Source organism: Micropterus dolomieu, linkage group LG02 (assembly GCF_021292245.1).
Source record: "Micropterus dolomieu isolate WLL.071019.BEF.003 ecotype Adirondacks linkage group LG02, ASM2129224v1, whole genome shotgun sequence".
Lineage (NCBI taxonomy): Eukaryota > Metazoa > Chordata > Actinopteri > Centrarchiformes > Centrarchidae > Micropterus > Micropterus dolomieu.
In genome coordinates, this window is record NC_060151.1 from 11,030,345 (window position 1) to 11,052,398 (window position 22,054).

At 40.4% G+C, this 22,054-nt stretch overlaps 1 protein-coding gene across 1 annotated transcript in view; it reads right to left on the reverse strand.

The window, feature by feature from the left end:
* LOC123964006 (protein kinase C beta type) overlaps positions 1–22,054 on the reverse strand; it is a 96,356-nt gene that overhangs the window by 7,705 nt on the left and 66,597 nt on the right. The window contains exons 9-16 of the mRNA XM_046041169.1: positions 18,525–18,668; positions 11,484–11,657; positions 9,049–9,140; positions 7,913–7,975; positions 6,879–7,017; positions 6,404–6,484; positions 5,372–5,479; positions 300–440 (exon numbers count right to left, since the gene is read on the reverse strand). Of these exons, the coding sequence (XP_045897125.1) occupies positions 300–440; positions 5,372–5,479; positions 6,404–6,484; positions 6,879–7,017; positions 7,913–7,975; positions 9,049–9,140; positions 11,484–11,657; positions 18,525–18,668 (942 nt within the window). The remainder of the gene's footprint in view (positions 1–299; positions 441–5,371; positions 5,480–6,403; positions 6,485–6,878; positions 7,018–7,912; positions 7,976–9,048; positions 9,141–11,483; positions 11,658–18,524; positions 18,669–22,054) is intronic.

Genomic DNA, 22,054 nt, shown 5'->3' on the forward strand with positions numbered 1-22,054 from the left:
TGACCCATACATTGGAGGGAAAAGAGACAGAAACATCAACATTGGAAGTGCAAAGATGAGGAAGATAACAAAAACAGAAGAAAGATAGGTGTAGATCGAAAATAGAGGAAGTTAGAGTGAAGGAAGGGAGTGAAATGTGTTCTGCAACCACAACTAAACGTTGTTCTAAGGAACGTCTTTACCAGAAATTAAACTCCTGGTCTCTGCTGCGGTGGGAGACTAGTTAGCCCCTTGTGCAACTCATGTGAATTGTATTTCCTTATTTGGGGTCATGTCGGGTCCAGTGGGCTCACACTTACAGCTCTGGGTTTGAATGGTGGCTGCACTTCCTTGTTCTCCAGTTTCTCCCAGTCCATGTAGCGGAAGAAACTGTGATCCCTGATGTCTCTCTCCCCCTCCGGACCACAGCCCAGTCGTTTCGCTGGATGCTTCGTCATCAACTGGACAGATGGAGAGAAGAAAGAGAATTACTGCACGTCTCTCGCTTTTTTCTTTCATGGATCTAACCTTTCCTGTCTCATGCCTCATGTGCTTTTGTCCATTTACACCTATATTCTTATGTCTATTCTTCATTGTTGATTTCAACAAGTTTCTCAAATCCATTTCCATCTCCTCCTTTATTTTACTGCCTCCATCTTCCTTTTACTATCTCCACCTTCCACCCTTATCTGGAAACTAATATCTATCCACCTATCTTGCCAACAGCCTCAATAGTCTCACATATCCAAGGTGGGCAGCCATGCTAGTAGCTCTGTGAGGTAGTACTTAGGCACAGCAGGGCTTTGAGCTAAATTTTAAAATCAGCATACTGACATGCTCACAATGATAATGCTAACGTGCTGATGTTTTATAAAAGTTAAGGGATCAAAAAAGCTACTGCACATCATCCCAAAGAGGACCCGAAAAGTTGTTAAGATTTTTCCTTTCATACCAAAGCGCTGGACCGACCATCAAAGGTGCAAAAAGGTGCTAAAAAGTGCAATAAGCTGATTGTTTGCTGAAGGAAACATGTGAGCATCATTTCAGGATGTATTTTCAAGTCAAGTCTCAATTGTTAATACAAATGGTTAGAGATAGTGGGCAAAATGCCATTAATTATTACATTTTAATGATGTTTTATGTCGTGACTTCGTCACATTTACATAAACTAAGTTGTAGGCATAATCCTAATCTACAAGACAGGTCTGTATCTGATCTACACTCAACAGTGTGCTGCTGTGATGCCCTAAATTTCCCCTCAGGCATCATTAAAGTTTCATTTAATTTATTCCTGTCTCATTTCCTCAGTGTTTTTGTCTATGATTCTTTCTCATTCATCTCTGTCTAATAATAAACGTTATTACTATTACTATTTTTTCTTTGTCTACATATTCTCCAATCCATCCATCAATTCTACTACTACAACTACAATTACTTCTATCATTTATATGCCTCTCCCTGGGGACCAAATATTAGCCACCAAACCAGCGCCTGCAGATAAATGAATAACTGTTTTCCTCTTTTACCACAGCAGCTCTTTCACAGGCATAATTAAGGACCATTTTGTCTGTCCAAACAAAACCTTAAGAATGGCATCAAGGCTAGTGACGTCACTGTGTGTGTGTGTGTGTGTGTGTGTGTGTAGGTGGTTTGCGCCTCCCTCAGGAGTAGCAGTCATAACTCATTACATTAGAACTAAAATAACATTTTCCACGGGTCAGTCAACCTTACACTGCACACACACGTGTGTACACGTAAACACACTGACTGCTCAAATAGTCACTTACTCATCCATACACACACACACACACACACACACACACACACAGACATAATTAACAGGCATGCAATAAGTCAACAACTGAGTTAAGAATATTTTATATACAACAGTGTAATCGTTTGATTGGAATTTTTTCCACAGAAGCAACAATAATCTCTCTCTCTCTCTCTCTGTATTCCTCGTTCTCTCTCTGCCTCTAACCTCTCTCTTCTGTCTACGTTGATGTCTTTCTTCCTCTTTTTGCTGCTACTATGGCCTAAAAGACTCGATGTTCCTTACTGATTGACTGTCTGACACACATTGTTGAAATGTGCATGCGCAACAGTTTCAAGGTGACCCAGTGGAGCACACTTAAAACCACACCTGTACAATAGATTTGGCATCTTTTAAGACCCCTTTTAGCATCTTTATTTTACAAGAGTCTAGCGACAAATCTGGTGGCTTTCTGGGGCAGACAGTACAGTTACAGCAGCTACTTTCCTTTAAAGAGAGTCTTGATGAATCTGCTTTCATCCTCACTGTGACTCTCTGTGTTCACTGAGTGAGGGAGAACAGCACATTTGGTAAGACCACGAAGCAGCCAGACTGAAAAAGGTCACTGATTGCAGGAAATAATGGCATTTGTGAAAAAACAGCATGGTTTACTGGTTTCAGTCCCTGAGCACTAACAGGCTGCACTATCTGGCAAAACTGGGCTTACCTAGTTCCTATACAATCATATTATTTCTCTTACTTCTCTTCTTCTCTTATCTTTTACTTTCTGGGCTTGATTTCATGCAGGTTGGCAGAAGAACAAACACAGTATAATGTCATTGTTTCAATGACGGGTAATTTCATCATTTTCAAAATGACTAAACAGGCGCCAGGACATCAAAATGCCCTTGTGCTATGTATTAAGTTTGTGGCTACAAAGTTAGCTATTTGCTTAGGTGGAGAGGTGAAGCTTGAGTTTTTGTGTTTATGCAATATCATTTGTTTGTAGACTGTATAAAGCCCTACCCTTAAGTTAATTAAACACCTTCAGCAATTATAGAACAGCGGAAATACTGTAATTTATTTGTGTTTCAATTGCAGTCTCTAATTTGAGGGATTTTCTACATGTTATGCAGGGTAAGACAGAGCATGTACTCTGTCCACAACCATTTCTATAGTTTGTTCACTATAGAAAAACAAATTTTTCCTCCTTTATTGCGTAAGTGGTGAGTCGGCTCTGCCATGGAAACTGAGCCATGCTTCTTGCTTTGTAGAATGCTAAAGGGGATAGTAGTGGAAAAGGCTGTGTGTGTGTGTGTGTGTGTGTGTGTGTGTGTGTGTGTGTGGTGGTGGTGGGGGGGTGTTGCCTATGAATGTTTGAGGACATATTTGCACAATGACTCTGCAGTACAGTCAGGTGATGTTGAACACATGTACCTAAAACTACAGAATAAACTGTAGTAGCAGCTTAGGCACATGTGTGTGTGTGTTTGGCCGATTGCTGGCTATGAAATATGTATGCTGGTCAGGGTGGAAGCAGGGAAGTGGAAATGTCTCTGATCACGCCCTTTCCACACGCGTGCTCACACACAAACCACAAGCCTGCCCACTGTAAATTAACCCAGTACTGTACATCATGTTGGCAGGAATTATCTCTTTCTACTATTTACACTAAAGGAAATGTGCATCTCAAAACATAGATGACTGGTGAAAGGATGACTTTATACCATGTTGAAAGTTTTGCTGTAGTTACAGCGCAGCTCAATTTCAGAAAGTTTTTAGTGACTTAAAACATCTATGGAAAAGATCTTAAAATGCGTTGATGTCAATCATTCAAAGCCAAACAACTAGGTCTTCTTCCTAATTACAACACAGTTAATACTAATAAGAGGTTAGATGTTTCTAGTGTCACATTTAAACTGTCGTGCACAAAACTATTTTTTTTCTACAATTTGAAATTTTGTTTCACAATGACATTGAATAATTGGAAGATCATGAGGCAGGGAGTAGAGTGTCTGTATTTCGATTTATCTCATCTTGTCAGAATTATTCTTCTGATCCTCACACAGGATATCCACGAATTCAGTCTGTTATTTAAAAACAACACATACTCTTTATTGCACTAACTTAAAACAGCTGCTGTTTGGAGGACAACAGGCTATTTAAGCTGAAGTTTTGACGCAACACCATCATGTTCACGGACTGAAACATGATGATTAGTTTTTCTCTTTCAAAATGGAAATATCTTGTAGCATCAGAAAAGGAAAGCTTCACATAGTCTTCACACACACACACACACACACACACACACACACACACACACACACACACACACACATATTAAGTTAACCCAGGCAGTGCTGGCAGGGGGCAGTGGGAGCTGTGGGGGTGGCCAGCTTTCATGCTCCACTGAAGGTCCACTGTTGTAGCACTACAAACCAGTAATCATCACTAATGCATAACACAGTCTGTGTGCGTGTGTGTGTGTGTGTGTGTGTGTGTGTGTATATCTCACTGAACATATTTGTCATCAATTTGCCTATAAATGCCTTTACCTTTAAATTCAGTGGGAGGATGTATGACTGAAGTCACGGCGGCACAGACACGTGTGGCTTAATTAAAGCTTGCACTATATGTTGATGTTATGCATACGTGTGTGTGTGCTTATTTATTGGTAAGGATGGAGCTTAAGAAACAATTATGAGAATACAAATAAGCTCTAAAGCAGAGCTCGGTTAGGGATTCTTGATGCCGAATAAATCACTAGATAGAGATGACCTGCTCTTTGTAAAAGGACCGAATGTGTAACTAAACATGCCATACATCTTTATGTTCGTGTGTGTGTAGTTTGTCGTAGTCAGTGAAGCATGGAGTTAGGAGATGAGACAGAGAGATGGGGGTTTGATAGAGAGAACCCACTCCGTTTATTGCAGTAATCAGCTCACACACAAACACACACACCTACACACACACAACCAGTCCAGTTGGGAAGTGTCCGGGCATCATTTGGTACTGGTACTTCTCTGAAGAGGAGTTTCCACAGTCAACTGGGCACACTGCACAAGCTTAGGCTATTAGAGAAGTGCAATGTGTGTGTGTGTGTGTGTGTGTGAAAGAGAGAGAGAGAAAGAGGGAGAGAGAGTGTGTCTGTGTGTGTGTGAGAGATAGAGAAGATGCACAGTGAAAAAAGCGAACCGGCGGTTTAACAATGCACACTGCAGAGAGAGAAGGACGGGAAAGTAGAGCGTTATGACAGAGGGGGAGAGAGAGATAGATGGAAGCAGGACAGATAGTGAGAGCAGACAATGTTGTTTCACTCCAAATAAATGTTCCCCCACAATGGCTTTAATTATGCAGATAATTTTTATGTCCCTCTCTGCCTCCTTCTCTTCCTCTGTTCACCTCCTCCATCTTTTTGTTCCTGCTTCCTTTCCTCAAACAAAATTAATACCCTCCCAAGTATCTCTTCTGTGTGTGTGGAAGACAGAAAGAGTGTGTCGAGGAGAGAGGGAGCCAGACAGAAAGAAAGAAAGAGTGAGATTTTGTGAGGAGGAAGAAAGGTTGAGCTTGCGAGACAGACACTGTGAGTGTGTGTGTGTGTGTGTGTGTGTGTGTGTGTGTGTGTGTGTGTACACTCACCCCTTTACAGATAGCGACAGCCTCCTTGGACATTGACTTCGGATAGGAGACGTGATGCTCCATAATGGACTGAAATAACTCATCCTCATCTTCACCGTCAAATGGAGGCTGGAGAGGAGAGGAAGAAGGAGTAGAGGATAGAAAAGGAAAGGAGAGCAGGACAGAAGAGAAGAGAGGAGAAAAGAAGAGAAAAAGACAGGAGAGGAGGAGAGGATACCATAAAAGAGGGGGAGAAGCAGAGGGCAGGACAGGACAAATATATGATATTTAAATTGAATCATTAAAAGCTTTTATGTCTGAACTCCTAATAATGAAAATAAAGCAGGCCTGTAACGCTCACACAATATCCACCCCAAATGACATATCCAGGATTTGAAAATGTCACATCTATTCTAACAATTATTAATTCCATGAGAGAAAAACTCATCAAGGGATTTAATTTAATAGCTAACCTTTTATTACACAATGTCAAAGTTTGTTTTGTCACATTCAGTCATGAATACAAATTGTCAAGCAGTGCTTCCCTCTTGTTCCCTTTGTCTCCACCGTTGTTCTCCCTCTCCTTATGTTCCTGTCAGTCTTCTGTCTGTTTCCCTGTTGGTCTGTGTGTGGTGGTGTGTCTGTCTTGCTGCTGATTGGCTCTTACACACCTGTTACCCATGCGGCAATCAGTATCTGGCTCTGCAGTCAGTTTGTCTATGTGGTACAGCGCTACGGCTAACTTCTAGTACTGATATTCCTCTAGTTTTCTACGTATGATCTTGTGACTAATTCCGTGTTTCTTTGTGTCCAGATTCCTCAGCCTCGCTGTGCACTAATTCACTGTTTATTCTGTCTACCACTGCTAACCCTTGCTTGCAATTGTCTACCGACACTGCTTACATAGGATAACCTCACCTCAAATTTTACTAGCATATTTGTGCTGTCTCAACTTTTTTTTTTATTTCTTTTTTCTCACCAAGTTGAAATACTCTATTTATAAAAGTTAACACACATGGGCATTGACACAGACACAGACAAACACAGACTAACCTGTCCAGCCAGCATCTCATAGAGCAATACTCCGAAGGCCCACCAGTCCACAGATTTCCCATAAGGTTGGTAGGCTATGATCTGAAATATAAGAAATATCGGACAGCCCATTAAAAAGAGCAGTGACAGTGAATCCTCCACATGCTTAAAGGATAGCTTAAAGGATATTGTAGCTACTAATAGCAGCTACATATTTATTGTAAAGACATTAGAGTGGTATCAATCTTCTCACCTAACTCCTGGCATGAAATAAGTATATTTCCTGTGTTGTTTGTGTATTGTCGATCACTGTGTACTACATAATGCACGCTTTATATGTAAATATAGACTTTAGACTATGCTATACAATGACAGACCAGATCAGTACACACTCCGGCCAGTTCATTGAAGCCTATTAACACAGGCCAGAGACAAAGACCAGGGCACATGCACTGCAGGCCTACCCACCACCACTCACACCTCACACACACTCTACCTCAGGAGCTATGTAGTCTGGTGTTCCGCAGAAGGTCTTTGTGGTGACTCCATCAGTCATATTTTCTTTACACATGCCAAAATCTGCTATCTTAATGTGACCCTCACAGTCCAGCATCACATTGTCCAGCTTCAGGTCTCTACAGGAGAGAACGAAACAACATTAAAGTTGAACACCCAACATGGACCACAGAGGCTCATCATCTAAAAATTTGCTTTTTTACCCTTAAGTTTTCTTCTCCTCTCCAATCTCCCTTATTCTCTTCAGTGGGAGTTTAATAGGGAACTGCTTAATCTAAGAGGTGGAGCTAAAGCGACACCAAGCCAGATGACAGATGTGATTGTAATTTGCATTTGGGGGGATTTATGGGGGTTTATTCTCGGCATGATATTATAAACAGCAGAAACCAGTTAATTGTAGTTGAAGTCTAATGGTCAAAATCTACTTGTTGTCTGAAATGTTCAGTGCTGAAATAATCCTTGTAAAGTCCTATGAATTTTTTACAAATTTGTTACAAAGTACCTGTTTGTCAAACTTGTATTATTAAAGGTATAGAAATGTTTTTGGGCTGTCATTTTAAACCAAAACAGTGTCTACTATCACCAAGAAAATACATCCTTTAATACATTGAGAATAAATAAGTAAATATTGTTATCATATCATACTGTAGGTTATATTTAAGTTTCTGCTGCCGCCATCTGTACCACAGTATATCACTGTGGGGTCAGGGTTAGGGTCACTGAGAGTGTGGAAGAGAACAAATAATTGCGAGAAAGACGGTTATCGCATTAAAATAAACCTGGGGTGGCGTGACAAATTACTATATCACAATATCTGACTTTTATTGTGATATATGATCTGCTTTTTTCATGATAAACTTGCCTTTGATTCAGATTAAATTGTCTTGTGTGTGTACGTGGAGGTGGCACCACACATTTCTACATAAAACAGAGTAAGACTGAGACTGAGTCTGATCTTAGCTTTACATGGTTTGGTGTAAATATTATTTATTTAGTATGTTGTGTAGCGGTTACCTGTAGATGATGCCCTTTAGATGTAGGAAGAACAGACCAATGGCTATCTCCGCAGCATAGAATCTACTCACACACAAACACAAACAGCAACAGTAATTAGAAAGAGGCTGAGAGAATGAACAGAAGGACAACAGGGGGATAATTTGTGTATATGTGTGTGTGTGTCTGTATGTGTCTGCATAAAGGTCAGTGCTGTCTCTTCAAGGCCAGAGAGCAGCTGATAAGATCAACAGGAGGAGTCTGGAGCACGCAGTCAACTATGTTTGCGTGTGTGTTTGCGTGGGGGTGCCCAATCAGTGGATGTTTGTAAAGTGCACCTAAAAGATGCCAAGAGGCATTCTGAGGGTGTAGACAGCTGTGCAAAATATGCAGAGCCTGTTTGGAGCTTGCTGGATGTTTTTTTCTGTGATCAGAATGACGACCGGTGGGGCGTCGCTACTACAGGAAGCTAGCACGGTTTTGATTGCAAAACATAAATACACAGGAGTGTAAAACACGAAAGACAAGACACTGAGACAGAAGTTCAAGGCTTCATCATCATCCACGGAGCAGAACATCCTGACTATTGTCTAATAAATAAATGAAACAGAGTAGAACAAGTTGATGGCCTTAGATAAATGAGTTCCTCACCCTGTTCGACTTGCCCTTCAGCAGTCTAAACCTTCTGCCAGAGGGAAGAAACTTTAATTCCCTATAAAGCAGATGAAGGGCAAACTCCTCCACGGCTCTCGCTTTCCCGACAGCCCGCTTGTCAAATATGTCAGCCCGCTGGTTTGACTTGACACCAGTGATCTCGCCAGCCACCTTAATTATATTCTGCAGTTTTGGAGGTATTCTACCACACACTGAAAACTCGCAGGATTACTTTCATTTCTTTGAAGTTCTTCAGAGCAGCAACGTGCATCGGGGCGAACAACATATTTCACCCCAGGCTCTGCTAAAATTGCTCACTCATCACCTGAGCACGTCAAACTGTGGATGGCTTATTCAATATGATTTTTTAAAGTATTACCAAAGTGTGACACACCTATAAACACAGGATTAAGGTTTTGTGTTAGGATGGCATAAGAATGTACAGTATATAGCCTTTAGTCTACAAAAGCTTTCTATGTGTGTGTGTGGGTGTCTGTACTCACACAGCATGGGGTTCTTTGAACTTGCCGACCTGCTGAATCTGATACATGAGATCTCCTCCGTTTATGTACTCCATGACAAAATACAAACGGTCCTGTTGAGAGATGGTGGGGCAGACAGAGAGAGGGAGGTCAAAAAGTACATGCTCATAAAAAGCAGGCCAGAGGTCACAGAGAAGCAGGATGATAGTGAGAAAAAGAGAGTATGATACTGTAGAGAGAAAAGGATTGTTCAGAGATAGATAGACAATGATGGGTCAAATGAGAGAAGATTAAAGAAGAGATACAGAAAAGACTGACAGAGGCAGTGAAATTGGAGGGATAAAAGATGAAGAGGGAAAGAGGAAGAAGACAGTCAGAAAGAGGAGATTGGGTTGTTGTCTGTGCGTCCAATCAGTGTTCAACTGCCTGAACACAGCAACATCAATTTCAGAGCTAATTCTTTTCCATTATCTGCAAAAATTGCCAATAAGGTACAGTATGTGAGGGGAGTGTGGAGGAATTTGGTGTGTGGCCATGTGTGTGCTGGGATAAAATATTGTGGAGTTGTGTTGTGTGTTACGGCGTTTAACATGTGTTTGTTCGCGTGCACAGCTTGTTAAGTCTCATGAGCAGTTGTTTATTGTGCGCAAAATGTCCTCTGTGTATGTGTGTCTGCAGTGTATGTGTGATGACAATGTATTTGTGTGTGCGCTACACACCATATACAGTATGTATGCGTGCATGTATGCATGTTATAATTGCCTTTCTGTGTGTGTGTGTTACAACTGCCTGCTAAGTCCCATACGTACGAAAGCCCTCCTTCTGGACAGAGAATTATTGCTGAGGAGGACTAACACACTCACTTCTGGTTTGTGTGTGTGTGTAGGCCAGGTCAACTTAATTTGTCTAGCCTTTAACCACAGCCTCAAATGGATTCAAATCACAATATTTTCATAAATCAATGAAAACATGTACAAACGAATGTGTTTATGCAGAATGTGAATGCAAATGACATGTACTCAGTGTTAAGTATGAAACCAGCGAGCTATATTTACCCCTCTGTTGACTCATCTTTAGTGTAATATGGATTATACGTCAGAAGATGAGCATGAATCAAATATGAATCCGGCCTGTGTATTCCAGCTGTGAGCTGGTGACAGCAGGCAGGGTGGCTGCTGTTAAGACCACAGCGCTCATCAACAGTGCGGCTGTGCCGTTCAGCAGGATGCCGCACCGTGGCTCCCTTCTGATCAAATATTATGTGAAGGTGTAGGAGCCAAGAAGGGTGTCTTTAGCCACTGTATGTGTGTGTGTGTGTGTGTGCTACGAACAAACAAACATTTTTTTGCCATTAAACAGACATTGATAGAGTCTAAGAAGTCAATAACAACAACAAATAAAATTAAAGAGAAAACATAATTGTAAATAAATAATAAATAATCATCTGTATTTGTCTTCTACCTGCCACATTTTGTGAAATTGTGTCTAGAAAACTGTATATAGCAATACTTTGAATGGTTTCCTGCCCTGCCATTCGTTTTTACTTTATCATTGGATGATATTGAGCAAGTTTGGTTGGACTGTGAACTTGTAGGCAGGTGTGATAATATATAGCAGGGAGATAAAGTACACACTACTCCAACCCCAAATACACAATTATACTATGTGTTTGTTTATTAATGATTCAACTGTTTGATCATTTTGGAGGCTGATGTTTGTGGTGCTGTTGAGCTGTTGAACTTACATCATACAGAGAGGTTTCATTTAATGCTTACCTTCACTAGAATTAGTAGATTGATACCATTCTCATATCTGTCCATTAAATATTAAGAAACAGCCACCATCTGTTTAGCTTAGCATAGCATGAAGACTGAAAACAGGGGGAAACAGCTAGCCTGGCTCTATCCAAAGATAACAAAACCTGCCTACAAACTCAGAAATGAACATGTTACTGGATGTCGTGTTTGTTTAATCCACACAAAAAACAAGTAAAGCAAGTTGCAGTTTTACTGAGGGTTATGTGCCAGACTACTTCTTTTTTAAGTCTTGTCATCAGAGTGAAGTTGAAGTCATTGCTCCTCGCCAAAAACTAGTGCAACCTCTTGTAGAACCACAAAATGTTGTTTTTATACTTCAGTTTTAGTACAGATTAATCAAACAGGATATAATTTGTCAATTATTGAGCTTTAGAGGTGCTCGTGGGTGGATTTCATTACCTTCCGATAGAGCCAGGCTAGCTGTTTCTCCCTGTTTCCAGTCTTTCTAAGCTTGACTAAGCATTTGCAGGCCTTATACATAATGGACAGGTAATAATTATAATATAATATATAATCAACTTATTCTTGGCAAGAAAGTAAATTGATGTATTTCCCAAAATGTCGAACAGTTGCTGAAAAAAGTGATCAGACTACTGTTTTTTTTATAAAGGTATGAAAATGTTTAATATTTTGTCATACCATGCTCTGGAAGGTGGAGTGCAGCTGTGTTAAAAATGGGGGCTTGCCAGGCAATGCTAACACTCTCTTCTCCACCATGGTGCATTCCACATCATCATCCTGAATCACAACGTCCTTCTTTAGGATCTTTACAGCATACAGTTCCTCAGTCCCTTTTCGCTCTGCCAGCATTACCTAAAGAAAGGGGAAGAGAGGAGAGATGAGAGGATGGATGGGAAATACAAGGAAGATAAATTCATCAATATTCAAAATCTTTATGGTACACAGCTCCTGTCATGCCTTTCTACTAACATCGCCAAGAAGGCTGCAGGGAAGAAAAGAAAGAAAGAGGGTGAGGAAGGGAGGGATGCAGAGAAAGCAGGAAGGAGAGGACGTCCTGCAAAGGGCAGGGATAAAGGAGTGGCGTGATAAAAGAAAGCTTCTCTGACTGTTTTGGGTTAGACAGACAAAGTAAAAATAAAGAGACTAAGGACAGGAGGGAAGGAGAGAGCAAACTGATTCATCATTTTTCACAATGGCATCTAGGAGAGGAGAGGGCAAATAGGAGAAACGGAAAGAAAAAGAAAGGCAGGACAGGGGGAAAGGAGTTGATAAAATGTTTCCTGCATAGTGTGATTGTATGTTACTCTGTACGAGATAGAATCTTGTTCACAATTTGTGTCAGAGGATATTCACTTTTGAGGAATGTCAAATTGTGAGATAAATGCCTGGTGAATCTCGAATCGTGGCACTAAGTAAAAATGCAAGCAGACGCGTCATCAACTTGCATCATCCCTTTTTGCTACCTCTTGAACAGTGTTTTTAGCCATAGCAATGGCATTGTTGTCTTGTTTTTTAAGTTTACAGAAATGAAACTCACAATGGTTTGTCTGCCAGTGTATACTGCATACTCCGACTGGTTGGTTTGTTGACATTGGTCGTAGCAGAGGCCACACTGTGAGAACTGCCTGTTTGCTAAACCCCTTGCTGAACAATGATTGTCCAGTCATAGCTTTGTTTGCTACTGGCAAAGCAGGCTTGTTAAACTTTGGATTTCTCCACATGTTTAAGTGGTGTGTCTGAAACTGTACTAGGAACAGTACTATGCTTTTAAATAGTTTGGAGGGTACTTTCTAGTTTCTTAAAACAAGAGCAAAAGTGTAAGGAATGGATTAAACAATGTCTTTTTTTGCTCCAACGTAAGATGCATTTCAGGCTTAATAGCCAACTTACCTGAGATAGTGATAGTGTTTGCCAAAACACATGGGTTAGTCCTCCTAAAAGCCTTCCTCCTTAAAAGTGAAAACAACTATGTAAGCTAATTAAGGCCTAGAAAGTTATGAGGTCTTGGATTTTTCTTTATAATACTAAAAATACTAGGACTAACTACGGTACAATACAAAACAATGCTTTGTTGCTAACTTTAGCTTGTTTAGCTAGCTGGCTACAGTTGATAAAATCTGTCAGCCACAGTAGTCATTACAGCTTGCAAAGTTGCTGGTATAGATTTGCTACTTTTGTCTATCTGATATCAAGGACCCATGGTTTCTAAAACGTGTATGAATTTTGCGTGGTAAATCTGCCACCGTTATCTTTGTAAACAGTGAAAGTCTCCATGATTTTAATGCCATGCAGCTCTGTTCTGTCTTTCCTTTACTGAAGATGAAGAAAAGAGGAAGGGCAGCGGTTGGATCAAAAGTTAGTCATACAGAGCAAGATTATTTAGTGCTTCTGTAAGATTTTCATACTGATCAGCTTCTCTCTGCCTTTCAAGAGCATCAGGGAGGAGAAAAAGTAGAAAAGAAAGAGTAAGAAGAGAAATAGGGAAAAAGAGGGGATTATTTCACATTTCTTTTTCAGGATATTTAGGGCACAGTGTGGGGGCGGATGGAGATAAAGGAAAGGTGGATGGGTGAGGAGAGAGGGATTAAAAAAGTGGGGGAATGATTGAAGGAGGAAGCGAAGGGCAAGAGGAAAGTTGTGAAGTCTAGGAGGACATCTGCTTGGAATTACACCTGTGAGACACACACACAAATACAAAAACACATAACATGGGTGGCAATTTCATATCTAATCTGTGGCTGCTGATTTCTGTGGCGGCAGTTGCCAAGAATAAAACCACTATGAGATGCCTCTGCGTTGCTGTGTGTGTGTGTGTGTGTGTGTGTGTGTGTGTGTACTCAGCAGCTTAAATGTCTTGCAGCCAAGGTCAGGCTCATGCTGTTTACACTCTCAAACACAGGAGTAAACGTTTCTGTCTCGTCTTCCTCTCGCAGGCCTCTTGTTTACCGTATCCAGTTCTCGTCTTTTTCAAATAATATTTCTTCTCGCTTGTTTCTCAATTTCTCCCTTTCCTAATTTCCCCTTCCTTTCTCCTCTCCCGTCCTCATATCGTCTTTTCTAAAGAATCCAGTAGCTGCTGCAAGTAGCCGGCAAAATGTGGGTCAAGTCTCAGCTCGCAGTTCGTCTCATAAAAGTTGAAGCAGGCTTGTGACCAGGTCACACAAGTTCCATCTCTCTGGACTGATATCTGTATGGGGGAATTATATTAGCAAGTGAAATTGTTGAGGGTGTCTGTGCTGTGTGTGTATGGCAAACCTTACCAAATTGAGAAAGTGGAGCTGAAAAGCAACTATTCAACGTTTTGGGAAATACATTTATTTGCTTTCTTGCAGAGAGTTTACATGAGAAAATTGTTATCACTGTTGTAGCTAGCCTGGCTCAGTCCAAAATCCACTAACCAGTAGGTCTAATGCCCACTACTACAATTAACATGTTTTATCTCGCTTGTTTGGACTGTAACTCTTAAGTATGTGTTCTTTAAAGAAACTAGAGGCATGGTTCTTTCAAGAAATTACATTAATACTGTCAATAAAAAATATGCGTTTGCTAGCTTCCATGCTATGTACAATATAAAGATAGGAAAATCAGATCACCATGAAAAGCAAAGCAAAGCATCAAAGCAACAGTAACCAATGAAAACGTTTAGGCAGTGTAATTTTGATTTAAAAAAGTCAGATTAAAGCTCTCAATTTCAAGCTTTTATGTTTCTTCTTTTATGTTTTGAACTGTTACGGTGACAGTATGCTAATAGCAAAAAGCTTCTGTCATCAGAAGGACACAGAGCAGGAGACCCAGGCCAATTTTCAGCAACTGAGGAAAGTTGTAAGTTGTATAAATTATCAGTGCAGATAAACCATTGTGTAAAGATCTCCTCAGTGAGCTGACATAGTCTATATCTGTACATGTGTTTCGGAATAGAACCATTTCCTGCTCACTTGTTAAATGCCACATTTTCTGAAATTGTGTCTAGAAAACTGTATATAGCAATACTTTGAACGGTTTCCTGCCCTGCCATTCATTTTTACTTTATCATTGGTTAAAGTTAAATGGAAAACATATCACGTTCATTATTCTTTCCAAAACCGCCACAAATACAGCAATACGAGTGACCTTATCTCCCCTTCATAATTATTTCCCCCTAAGAGATCGGAAACTCAGCAGCTTTGCTGTTTATACCTTATAAATATTCAGGCATGATAATGTAGAGGGGTTATTGGGATACTACAGGGAGTGTAGCACATATGGACTAAGATGTGCAGGTATATATTTATATGTTTGCGTGTGTGTGTGTGTGTGTGTGTGTGTTTGTGAAGGTGTAAATGTGTGTTGGCATAGAGGACAGCCACAGTTCAAGAATGTTCATTACAATCTTCAGCATTTTTCAAAGTTTTGATATCTGATCTATGCTGATGGTATCCTTAGACAAAAAAGTGTTTGTGTATGCGACTCACCCCATATGGTGGCAGTGTGACTGTATGTAAATACAAACTCTATAAAGTTGAAACAGAGAGGAAGGACGCCATCTGGCCCAAAGCTCATTTTATGCAACCACAAGGACAAGGACGAAACCGACACAAGAGAAAAGAAGACATAAAACCACAGGGTTTCATCCAAAATCAAAACGCCTCTGCAGACAAAAGACACACAGGACACAAAGCAACAGAAGCATTTTGGCATCATTACACAGTAATTTAGGAAGACGAGCATAAGCTGTTTTTCATTACACCTTTTCAATGTAATTTTAGGCAGTTAACCTGATGGATTTAGCTTCGCGTGTTACATTTCATGATCTCATCGAGGTTCCGTTTCTTACTCAAGGTCATTTTGGTCAAAGTTTCATTCAAAAACTGCTCTACTATGAATTGTCGGCAACACCCTTTTATCCAAGAAAGTTGTTCAGGGTCATTTGACAGAAAAGCTGTCCTCAGGATACTAACTGTCATATGTCGTAAATGATGCCCCTGTGTTTTCTCTGCTGACCTTGCAGAGTGAATTTACCCAGAGAAAACTAATGAAACCACACTCCACTGCACTACACCGCATGATACTGCACTATGTTGTATTACAGTGGGCTGTGTTGTATTATTCTAAACGGTCATATATCATATAGTCTATACAGTCCAATCATATCCACCGAGGCAGTGTGTATTTCCTGTTTAGCCTCACACAGACAGACAGTCACTGTAGGACACAGTGGGACTTCTTCAGGCTGCTAGTGTGCCCAAAACATTTAATAATTTTATTCCTAAATTAAAAAAAGGATTTTGATTTATCAGACCTACATAGGTCCACATTGTATTTCTATACACTTGCTGTTTATCCAGCTGCATGGCATCATCTCATTTCATCCTGAATGAGCAAAAACAGCAACCCACAATAAGATGAAATGAGTTGAAAACAAATGAGCAACAAACTAACACCAACACTCTGTTAGGACGCAATATTGTTTGATATAGATTTACAGATTTGAAAAACAAAAATACTGACACATTCTGACCACCGTGACTGTTACAAACTACAGGACGACTAGCTGATCCTGGAGTAGTGTAGTGGAACTGATCTCATTAGTGCCACTATGTAAAAAGACCATGGACGAAAGTATCACCTTTTCTTCCAGCTCTGGCAGTCCTTCATTCAATATTTTATAGTGTGAAACTGGTCAGATATTTGCTAAAATGCAAGTGTTTAGTGCACAAGCAGCAGATGTCCACCTACACAATGCGACACATTCCCACTTCCGGCGCAGACAGGAAGGCAAAAGACAAAACAACATAGTCAGAGCACTTCCTTGGTGCTGAAATGCGTGTGGTCAATAAAGAGGGAGAGGCTTTGAGCAGCGCTGTCCATGGTACTAAGACTTGGCTGTTAAACACACAGCATGCACCAACACATGATTGTGTTGGACATGTGGGCAACATTATGGATCAGGCTGACGAATGCACTTGCCTGCGTCTGCCCATGAGATACGAGTGTGTTTGTGTATGTGTGTTATTATCACTCTGGAGGCATGTCCACAGAGAAATCTTAGCAGCGGTATTGTGATCCAGATGTCTTCAGACACCGAGGCTCTGAAGGAACCAGCCTCCCACAAAAACTCAGGAACCCTTAAAATGACAAACCCCGAGTGATTGCTTGTTTGTGCATGTTGTTATGTGTGTTACTCTGTTTAATGTACTGTGTGAGTACTGTGTGTTTCTCTTTCTCAACACCTGTATTTAAAAAATGTAATGGTGTGTGCGTACATAGAATAGGTGTCTGTGTAGTTCAACACAGGCTGCATGTGTGTGCCTACGTGTTGTGCATGTCTCTGGAAACTGTGTGTACGTCCGTGTGCATGTGTCGGGTATTCCAGTAATGATCAACCCTCCACTCAGTCTCTCCACATTGACGCATCAGTGTTGCTTTAAATGCCTGTTACCATGGAAACAGGCAGCCAGCATACAGGTCTCGTATACAGACAATGGTCTCTCTCTATTTCTCTCTCTCTCTCTGTCACTTTCTCTCTCTCTCTCTCCTCCCTTGCTGCTCTACCCATCGTTTACCCAATTTTCTCTCTCGCCACACCTTCCCATTCTGTCTGTGTCTTGCCTTGATCTTCATTCATTCATGTCAGTCTTCCCTCTCCAAGGTTTCCGCCTCCATTCTTACTCTCCCTCTTTTCATTCAGTCCGACATTTTTACCTCTCCTTTAATTCATTCATGTCAACCTTACCGCCATGCTCTCACATCTCTGTCTCTCTCTCCACTTGTCATGTCATCCTCTTCGCCTCTTTCCCGTCATCCATCTCTGTCTACCTGTGCTTCATCTTGTTTAATTTCTGCTGTCTCTTTCTTCTCTTTCTGTCCACCTTTTCTTCCCTTTAAGCTCTGTGTGTGGATAGAGTGCTCTAACACTCGCAAACACACAAATGCTCGCAGAGGTACTCACCATGTCACACAATTAGAACACCGATCTACTTGTTTTTGCATACGAATAATACGTTCCTTGGGAGCACTGGGCGTGCATTCTTTAAAATTAATGCTACATGTCTACAATTTAGCCCATAAGTGGTGTGGGCACTATATCAGGATGTGAAGTAAAGTCAGTGGGGGGCGTGACAGAAAAAGTATGAGAACCTCTTTTTTAAAGCAAGGCTGTAACTTTTGAAAGAAGTTTAAATCAGTCAACTAGCTAGGAGCTACATCATTACTTGGTCTGGTATGACTAGTAGTCTTGTGTTGTGTTAACAACACAAGACTGATAGCAATACTGTTAGCAAACTTTATATGTTCAGATTGATACTGTTGTTTAACTGACATTAGGACTATTCTCTATGTGTGCTACTGCTACAGTGCATTTTAGTATTTACCATTTCCTGTCATTACCATCTCGTGGCCTTTGTTTAGCTAAAGTTAAGCTAAAAATGCTTTAAGATGAACAATATAGAAACCTCCTCAAGAGTCTCCTTCAGGTTTACTTTGTGCAAAATTATAATTTCTCACAAAGACATTTAGTGTCAACCAGGAATGACTCATCCTTTATCTGCTGCCAAGTGGACATACACTTTAATCCTCCAAATATGTGAACAATGCTGCCAGCATCACAGATGTTTGTCTACACATTTGCATTGGTAAAGGTAATTGCGAGATGATTGTACAGATACACAGCAATTTACTAAAATATGCACCTGTGGCACATACAAGACAGACTTAGACACCTATTTAACACCATGGCCTTACCTTGCCAAAGCTTCCCTTGCCCAGCACCATCAGGAAGTTAAAGTCAGCCAGCTTCATGCGATCTTGGTTGCCATTGGAGTCGAACCGGGATGCAGCATTGGCTGACTTGCCCTCTGTGTTCTTGCCTGGACCAATCTTAGCCCTCTACATGACAGAAAGAGAAAACAGAGGACAACATTAGACATAACCTCAAACATTCAAAAAGACCACAGGCTGTAAGTGGACTAATAGGGGGTTGAAATGGCACATTACTCAATATATTTATGCATAATAAAAAAAAAGTAGGGCCTTTCAACAGCATTTGTCTTCTTGGTGCTGGGTTTGTAACCAGGAACCAAGGTGCTATTTGTAGCATTTTCAGGTCATCCAAGATCACTGCCAGCAGTCCAATAAACAAAAGCAATTCCAATTTTTTTTTTTTATATTTAAACTTTTCAAACATCAAAGTTGAAACAAAATAAGAAAGAAAAGAAAATTCACAGCCAGCCACATTTTAATAATTTATTAACTAAATAAATTGCACGGTGCAAAAACAAAATGAATAAATAAAAAAAACCTAAAAAACTGTGAAATGTCCCCTAAATGTTTGGAGCTTCTTTTTCAAAGTTTGGGGTGTTTTAAGATCACAGAGAAACAATTTCTGTTAGCGAGTGGAAGTGATGAATATGTTAAAGAGTGAAAGTTTTTAGCCTTTTGGTTCATTCTATTTCATTTATTCTGTGCAGGCACTTTACACTCCAGTTCACACTTTCCATAACAAATATGGCCTCCCTGTGAATGTCACTCTGTTAAATCTGTCACCACTTCCCTTGTTTCTGTCCTTCAACCACTCTCTCCCACACAATCTTAAAGTCTTTCTTTCTTTCTCTCTAAAATTCATTTCTACTCCATCTTTATACATGGCCCTTGTCTGTCTCCTCTATTCACTCTCTTTCATTTCCAACTCTCTCTCAGCTCATTCGTCTTTGCCTTGACCTTGTCGCGCTCTCTTGTCCAGTCTGTCATAAGAAACTATTATAATCTTATAATCTAATCTGATCCTAATCTTATTCTCCACTTTGTAAAGACATTTCTTCAATTTAAGAACGGCCTAGATGAATTTATTTTATCCTATCTTATCAGAAATTGCTGATCCACGCTGAGGCTCTCGGAGCTTCTTCTGTCCTGAGCAATAATTTCTCTGCTGCCGTCTCTTGAAAATTGTGAAGCATCCAAGTACTCTGCTGCTCCCTGCAATGTTTGTTGTGTGTGTGTGTGTGAGAGAAATAGTGGGGCAACCCATACGGTTCTCGACTCATCAATGGATAAAAGGCTCTATCTGTCTCCATCTGTTCTGACACACACACACACACACACACACACACACACAGAGGAGCAGTCGAGGTATTTGTGAGCAGCAGAGCATGCTAAAGGAAACACTCTCAAAGCCTTCAGAGATGAATGATGCTCGCATTGTTTGTCTCTGTCTACAGCCATAAGTCCAAGTATCTTTGTGCACATTACAAATGGCAAAAAAAAGGATGAATAGCAGAAGCAAAATCGCATACATTTTCTTTAGAATCCACCAACACCAACTTGAGGTGTTTTTTGTTTATGTGGATAAATATTATGTATGCATTTAAGTAGTGATGGAAATGCATCATACATTAAATTATGATGTAGCAAACCATCACTTGTCTCATCCTAGTTACTGTCCAAATGCAGCCTCATTGTAGCAACCTGTACTGACATTTAAGAACGGTGACAGCTTGACTATTTAAAAACTATTCTGAAGAACCTTCACCCAATTTCCTCTATGAAAATCACTTGTTTTTATTTTACTGACACAATGTCAATAAATCTTCCGCTGCCTTTACATCTGTCTGTACTCTCTCATTCAATGCCACCATCCACCTTGCATAAGAATGAACAAATAAAGACAAAGTGAAGTGGGGGAGCAGTGAGGGGGGACATGGGGAGAGAAAAAGGGCAAGAAATAGTGAAGTAAATAATACATAAACTGTTTTTGTATATGTTTTGGCAACATGTCTTTGAATCAAAACTTACCAATAAAGCTGCATTAAACTGAACTGAGATACAGAAATGTGTCTCAGCTCCAAATGAATAATGTTTTAAGCTTGACTGGGTCTCTATGTGTGTGGGTGTGAATACATACGACATATATTATTCATTACTGGGACTGTCTTGTGTGATTCTGGACGGGGTGAATGAAGGTCTGCAGGTTATGTTACCAAAGTGAAATCTCTCTCTGTCTGTCTCTCTGTCTTTATTTCTCCCTGCCATCTCTTTGAGAGCTTCATCCTAGACAATGCTTGTGTGTGTGCATCTGTGTGTGCGTGTGAGTGTTTGTGATAGCTAGCCCCCCGAGAATGTGTCTCAGCGAACTGAGGACCATGACCTTGAGGAGATCGAGGGACATGAAAACAGATAAAGAGAGAGAAGCACACAGGGGGTCACTGAAGGTGACAAACTAGATAAGTGAAGGAGAGAAGAGGAAACAAAATGAAGACAGGGAGGAGGAGGAAGGCAGAAAAATAGAGGATAGAAGACTGCAATACCTCCTCATACAGCCAACAACCAGACTCTAACATTTACATTACATTTACTCATAACCAAAGCGACTTACATTTGAGGAACAACATACAAGCATCAATAAAGTAAGAGATCTATGAGTAACAAGAGGTACGGGTAAGAGTGAGTAAGAGCTATTACCTAAATACACTATTAACAATAAAAATCTTCTTATTTCACAGCACTTTTCTACTAATTATTAACTAGAATCTGGTCAACATTTGACACACCAGAAATAAAACTGTAATAAATAAAACTTCAGGAGAAAGCAACAAAGGCACTGTCACATATAGAGATGGGGATCGAGACCCTGTTCCAAAATTTCTCAAAAATCGAAAATCAATAAGGTTCGAGCTTATCGATACTAAATTTTAAATACTTAATTTGAACAACATAGGCTGCATTTAAATTTGAAATGCAATGGATAAGAAAATCATCAGGGTGCAGTCTCTGCCTGCTCTCTGTGGGCTCCTACACACACACACACACACACACACACACACACGCCTTCACGGTGGAAGACGGTGAGGGTTAAGCTAAGTTAGCTCCAAACTACTGTAACGTTAGTTGATGACAGCTACGCTCGTTACTGTAAGTACGTGCAAAAAAACCTTTGCAAGTAAAATTACAATAGTTAATCAATACACCTGTCTGTAAGGTAACGTTAAACATGTAGAAATGGTTAATTTAATCATCTCTGTCCTCAGTATCACATCCTGTATGTTTTATACAAGCACAGCTAACGCTAGCTTGGCATTAGTCAAATGTTAAAAACAAGCTAAATAGAAAGCTGTCTGTCTGGAGCACAGACTGGTCTGTAGTCTTAAAAACTCAGCTGCTGGCTGAGACAAACCAGCCGCTCCTCCTTCTACCTGGTAACGTTACCTGCAGCCAGCGAGAGAGGAGGGACTGATACAGACTGATGTTATTCTTTCTAAACCTCACTCACTACTTGTGAT